This window comes from Triticum dicoccoides, unplaced genomic scaffold (assembly GCF_002162155.2).
Source record: "Triticum dicoccoides isolate Atlit2015 ecotype Zavitan unplaced genomic scaffold, WEW_v2.0 scaffold87329, whole genome shotgun sequence".
In the NCBI taxonomy this organism is placed as follows: Eukaryota; Viridiplantae; Streptophyta; class Magnoliopsida; order Poales; family Poaceae; genus Triticum; species Triticum dicoccoides.
Genome location: NW_021306702.1, coordinates 7,522 through 13,967, shown reverse-complemented (window position 1 = coordinate 13,967; position 6,446 = coordinate 7,522). Strand labels below are relative to the sequence as shown.

Here is a 6,446-nt window from a genome sequence, read left to right as displayed (position 1 = left end):
TCTCAGAGGTCGGTGAAGAAGGACGTGTCGCAGGACCCTCCGAAACAACAGTAATGGGTGCTGAGACAGACGCACTAGGGCGATCCGCTGCTGGACCAGATAGAACCACAGCGACCACACGTGCCTGAGACGCAGCCGGTGGCGTTGTCGAGGAATCTGGCACGCAATATGTAGCAGGATGAACCTCAGCTGGTGATGCGGTCGGACCCACGGCCGGCTCTAGCGTCACCGAAGCGGGGCCAGCAGTATGCGCTGGGGAGCAGCAGATGGCTGCTTGAGTGCTAGCCTCGTGAGGGCAGCTGGGCCACATTCCACGGCTGCTGCATGGCGCATGCAGTCAGGGACCATGGACCGGCCCTCCCCATCTATTGCATGCATGGCGCTTGCAGCTAGGGACTGCGCCAGGTCCACTACATGCGTGTGAGCAGCATCAGGGATTGGTAGTCCCGTCACTGCCATTGCCATATCCGGCCGTGCCGCTGAGAAGCCCGGAGGCGCTGCCTGAGCTGATGTCTGTGTGATCTGCATGGGGACTACAGAGCTAGTTTGAGCCTCTGACGTTTTGTTTTCATCAACAGCTTGGACATTTTTAGACCTTTTGCTAGCATCTCTGTCAGTCATATCCTCATCCCGATTAGTGTCGTTCTCATGGCCATCATCATGGTTTTCCCATATTCGTGGGATTAAGTCAGCATCGGGGACGTGGTCGTCCTCCAGAACAAACCGAAACGAATAGCCATTAAGTTTAACATAGACATCCGAGAAAACCGAAGCATCATCAGACCCGTCTTTTTTGGAGAAAATATCCAAAGAACGTACGGCAACCTGAATTCGCACAATGCCATGCCGGCGCAAACAAACCAAGTCAACATCTTGAGTGGCTCCTATAACTGATCCAACTGCCCACAAACCGAGGAAATGATGGAGAGGTGGAGGGACGCAGTGACGTGAACCCACACAAGCTGCAAAGGAAGAATGGATGGGACCTTCTCAGCTCTCCATTCACTGAATGCAACCTGCACATTGTGTGATTTGACATTGTACTCAAAAGCAGCCACACGTTTCAAAATCTCGACAAATGAAAAACAAACTAGGAACGCATTGTCTCCATGCGGCATGGCTTCCCACTTCCAAGATGACTGGACCGAGGCGATCTTAGCGACCTCCACCTCCACCTCAGCAGCGGACAAAGAACCACAGGAGATCATGACCAAAGCAGTTGGAAGTGTTGGTGGTGCTAGATATTCCTTGAAAAGCGAATCCGGTAGCTGCACGAACATTGCATTTACAAGACCGCATCCACCTAGCGACGCAATAGGTCTTTGTTGCTTGAGCACAGGGCAGCCATGCATAGGGTGTTTGTAGTTGTCACAAATATGACAGTAATGTACCACCGTGCAGTCCTTAGAGAGATGATCATCTGAACGGCATTTGAAGCACCAAAGACCGGTTCTCTTTCCTTTTGGGCCATGCCCAGCGGCGTCAGTGGAGGCTGCAACAACTGGAGCGACGTTAATAGACTGAGGAATCAGTGTGGCAGGGACGGCCCCTACCACCGGCAGAGTTTCCGTGGCCGGAGGGACGGTACCAGCAGCGGCGTCATGGCGTCCCCCCTTGCGCTTGTGCTTGTGGCGGCGAGCCAGAGCCTCAGGTGCAGCTGATTGATTGGTGGCCCCGAAGACGACCGGCGCCGGCGCTGGGGCAGCAGCTCGCGGGACAGGTGTGATGTACGCCGGTGTTACGCCGTAGCGAAGCGGACCGGCGGCGGCCCCGAAGCCTGCTGAGATCATCGGGTTCGTCGTTGCAGTCCCGGGTGGCGTAGATCCTCTGGGCGCGTTACCGGCGGCGACGGCTCGCGCAGGACGGCGGCGTAGGAACGAAACGGCGCCAGCAGGGAGGAAGTGCGGATGGGCGACGGGACTCCAGTGCTAGGGCATTGTAGCGAGGCTTGAAGCAGGTCGGCCCTCCTCAGAGTACGACCCAAACGCGGAATCGTACACGCACCAGGCCCACAAGCCGTCGCGGAAGTAGCGTTCACGTAATTGATGCATGCCGCTGATATTGCCTGATCTGCTGCCCGATCCGCAACAAGCGCACGGTTGGTGCATGCAGTCGCCGGAGTACCCTCCGCTGCCTCCGCGTCCGTTGCCACCGGCGGCTCAGGCCAGAACGCCGCCAGGGCGAGCGGCTGCAGCGGTCTCAGCCGCGGAAGAGGCCCTTTCCAAGGGCGGATGGGCACGCCCCGGCGGGTGGGCTTCGCAGCCGCCGACGAAGTCTTGGCGTCGACGCCGCCTTGCTGAGACCTACAGGCACTCGACAAACGATCAGCTTGAAACGAACCAGAACGAAGCTGACCTGTGGATGAAGATGGTGACTCAGAATCCCGACGTTCCCAGACGCGCGATTCCTTGGTGGGAAACCCCACGTCCTCCCAGAATTCCTCGACGATTTCGTCTTTTGATTTCTTCCGTCGAGCAACTGTCGACCAGGAATCCCCACACCCATCTTGATCTTCGCAGGAGAGTACGGCATTGACCGATTTAACAGGTACTCCCTCCGTTTCTTTTTACTCCGCATATAAAATTTGATCGAAGTCAAACTACACAAAGTTTGATCAAATTTATGTGGAAAAATATGAACATCTATAATACTAAAAACTATATAATATGAAAATACATTTCAAGGTGCATCTAATAATATTAATTTCATATTGTGAATGATGATATTTTTTAATATAAAGTTAGTCAAACTTTACAAAGCTTGACTTTGACCAAACCTTATATGCAGACTAAAAAGAAACGGAGGAAGTACCAATGTCTCCTCCAACTGTCCAGCGTCGTCTTCGTCGATTTGCTCGGCACCTAGGATGTCGAATCTTGATCCGGAACTTGGAGACCCTACTGCCCGTGAGAGATCACCCGGAGCCAGGGTGAGCCGCCGTCGATCCGGGAAGACACGGCCACCAACTCGCACAACACAGTCTAGTAGCACCATCTCAGCCCCGCTCTGAATCCTCTCCCCTGCCCGTAGACGTCGTCCTTCCTCGATCTTGCCTTCGTCGTTCCGCAAAAAGCAGAAATCAGGCCGATCTAGGAAGAGCGAGCCGGGGCGCCAGTCTGTCCTACTGCCGAGGAGTGCCGAGGAGAAAGTCGCCGCCCAGCGCAGCGGCGGCGGCGGATCGGGCGACCTCACCATACCCTCGACTTCCGCACCGGCGCTCTTCCGGAAAGGTCTCTATGAGGGTTTCTCCGGCTCCTGCATGCTAGGAACATAATACTGTTGCTTTTTTGGGGTATATGAGTATGCTAAATCAGAGTTCGAGTCACTGTACTCGTGGTCATATGATATTTTCCGCGGTGCCTTTTATATAAGGCAGTATATATCATGGACACGTGTGATATTGGATGCATCGCAAATGGCGTGGTAGATTAAATGTTTGTGGTACACATCTTTTCGCACATGTTCCATGTCGAGTAATCGTCTCTGATGTCGATCACATCACAAACGTTGTGTGACAACATAGAGCATGCGATAGATCTATTAGACAACACAATTTTGACGTACAAAACATTTAGGATGTTTTATGCACCGCAAATGGTTCTGGAGTCACGTGTGGGATAGGAGACGGTTCAAAACCGTATCAGTTAAAGGGGGTTTAACCCATTTGCTTAGAATTTAATTGCACTAGTGCATGACCACCATCGTTTTTTTTTTGAATGAATACACTAGAAGCGTCCGGCTTTAAATTAATGAAGCCACTAGGCAGCATCCACATCATACAAATCCTTACAACCAAAGTAGACCAAATGAGTAACCGGCACAAGTCGCAAAGTCATGGTTACAAAACACAACTAGGAGGAAGAGGCTGCAAAGGGTAAGCAAAAACTAAAAGATCACGCCTTCTTCCTGCTCCTTGCAAAAGGTGGTGAAGACGTCTAAACTGGTTGTCTCACGGCCGTCTGAATTCCGCTTATCTTCACCATCGTTTCCCTCATGCGCTCAGCATCGCGCTGCTTCCCCAGCGGTATCCACATTTGCAAGAAGAGATGACATTTGAATAGAACATCAGCGCGGTGAGTCAGGATTTTTTTTCCGTAGTAATTTTGTTCCTGATCGTCAAAATGGACCATAACAGCGCCCCTACGCAACGCCAAACTACTCGTGCGTTCGGTCTGTGCTGAGCTCGCGGGATGGTCAGTAACTCCATACTCGAGGTTGGGTTCCAGTTTTGCTGGAAGGATTCCCTAACCGCGCTCCAAGCAAAAGGTGCAAGCGCGCATCGGAAAAAAAACATGATCCGCGTCCTCCTGGGCTCCACACATGGCTCATGACCCATTGGATGGCCATTACGCTTGGACACATTGATAGCCGTCGGTAGTCTGTTTTTAAACATTTTCCACATGAAAATTTAGATCATGAGTGGGATTCCTGCCTTCCACAAACCCTTTGCCATGTCCAAAGTATTCCCTTCCGAAAGCTTGGAGTACAGGGATTTTACAGAGAATTGCTTCGAAGCGGTTAGCCCCCATCCCACCGTATCAGCCCCCTAGCTGAGGGGCACGTTGCTAATTTTCCCCAAAAGCTCTTCCCAGCTGACGGAGTCTTCAGGTGACAGGGGCCGCATGAAGTGTACCGACAGAGGGGACGACCTAAGCGCTGCTCCCACCAGTAGGTTTGTGTCTGTGGCAAGTTGGAAAAGCACCGGGTACGCCTGCCAAAGCGGGCCATCCTCAATCCAAGTATCAAGCCAGAACCGAGCCGACATCCCGTTCTGGACATCGAAACGGGCCCCTACCGAGAACGCGGGCGTACCGCTTGGATCCCGTTCCAGAACGCCGAGCCCGAGGGTTTTGCTTGGAAAACATTCCCGTCTGGGAAGTATTTAGCCCTGAGAATGTCCGACCATAGCCCGGACTCCCTTTAGGCCAGGCGCCACCACCACTTAGTGAGTTGGGCCACATTCATCAGCTTGGAGTTGGTGATCCCCAGCCCTCCGTATTTTTTTGGCCTACACCCCGCTGCCCATTTGACTAGGTGATATTTCTTTTTCAGTCCAGTTCCTTCCCAAAAGAACCTGGACCTGGGCGTGTAGAATTTGGCGTGTACCCCATAGGCCAAAAGAAACATGCCCATGGTAAACAATGGAAGGGAACATAGGCTTGTGTTTGTGAGGATAAGCCTTGCTGCTGAAGACATAAAACTGCCCTCCACGGGCTAACCCTATTTGCTACCTTGCCGTAAAGGGGCTCCCATTCGGAAATCGAAAGTTTCCTGTGGGAGATCGGAAGCCCTAGGTAGTTAATCGGGAAGCTCCCAAGCTTGCAATTAAGAAGGTTAGCCACTCGAGTACTCGCATTATGGTCCATCCCTATGGTTATAACTTCACTTTTCAGAAAGTTGATTTTTAGTCCTGAGAGAAGTTCAAAAGCAATTAGTAACAGCTTGACCGAGCCGATACTATGTTCATCAGGCTCGAATAGTACCATTGTGTCATCTGCGTATTTCAAATGGGTCACCCCACCCGGTATAAGGTGCGCCACCAACCCTTTGATGTGCCCCGATGTTCTCGCCTTATTGAACATTGCTGCCAAGGCGTCCGCAACAAAATTGAAATTGAGCGGCGAGCTCGGGTCCCCTTGACGTAATCCCCTTTTGTTGCGGAAGAACTTACCCATCACACCATTAATTGTGACCGCCGTCTGACAACTACTGACGAGGTGCATGATTCGGCGGACGAAACCCGCCTCTATAGCCTTTTTGAGGAGGACTTCCGGCACGAACTCCCAGTTCACGCGGTCATATGCTTTTTCGAAGTCTAATTTGAGCAGCACCCCTTTGCCCTTGGTGCGTTTAAGCTCATGGACAATCTCAAGCAGCGCAATTGGACCCTCCAAGATGTTGCGCCCCTTAAGGAAAGCTGTTTGGCTCTTAAGGATCACCTGTTGGGCTAAAGGTGCCAACCGAGTGGCGTATGCTTTAGCACAAATCTTGAACAAACGTTGATGAGTGTGATAGGCCTAAAGAGCTTAAAATTATCTGCCCCTTTGACTTTCGGGATCAAGCTAATCGCTCTGTAGTTAAGGCGGGAGAGCTCTACCATACCAAGCGCAAAGCCATTTACAATTGCATAGAAAATATGTTTGAGGCTTGGCCTAGCTGAGAAAATTGCATATTTACCACTTTAAACATCAGGCTTCGTAAAAATGCCACTCTCAAGATGGGTTTCGAAAAAAATGCCACCCTACTCATGGACAACTTGATTACCATGCCCCCCCCCCTCCCTCTTTTTTCTTTAGTTTTTCCATTTACCTGCGCTTGAAAGGACCAAACTGCCCTTGTCTCTCCTAATCTTGTCTGGTTCGTGTGTGTGGCTCGATTGGGTCGCCCATTGGATGCTCCGATGCTGTCGATTGCTCACCTCTGTAACTCGGCCACGCCTGTGTGTG

General features: G+C 51.7%; 1 protein-coding gene across 1 annotated transcript in view; it reads right to left on the bottom strand.

The window, feature by feature from the left end:
• Window positions 1–225: 225 nt before the first annotated feature.
• LOC119348168 overlaps window positions 226–6,446 on the bottom strand; it is a 13,734-nt gene continuing 7,513 nt past the window's right edge. Inside the window, exons 11-14 of the mRNA XM_037616486.1 lie at window positions 5,545–5,987; window positions 2,125–2,303; window positions 912–1,777; window positions 226–825 (exon numbers count right to left, since the gene is read on the bottom strand). Of these exons, the coding sequence (XP_037472383.1) occupies window positions 226–825; window positions 912–1,777; window positions 2,125–2,303; window positions 5,545–5,987 (2,088 nt within the window). The remainder of the gene's footprint in view (window positions 826–911; window positions 1,778–2,124; window positions 2,304–5,544; window positions 5,988–6,446) is intronic.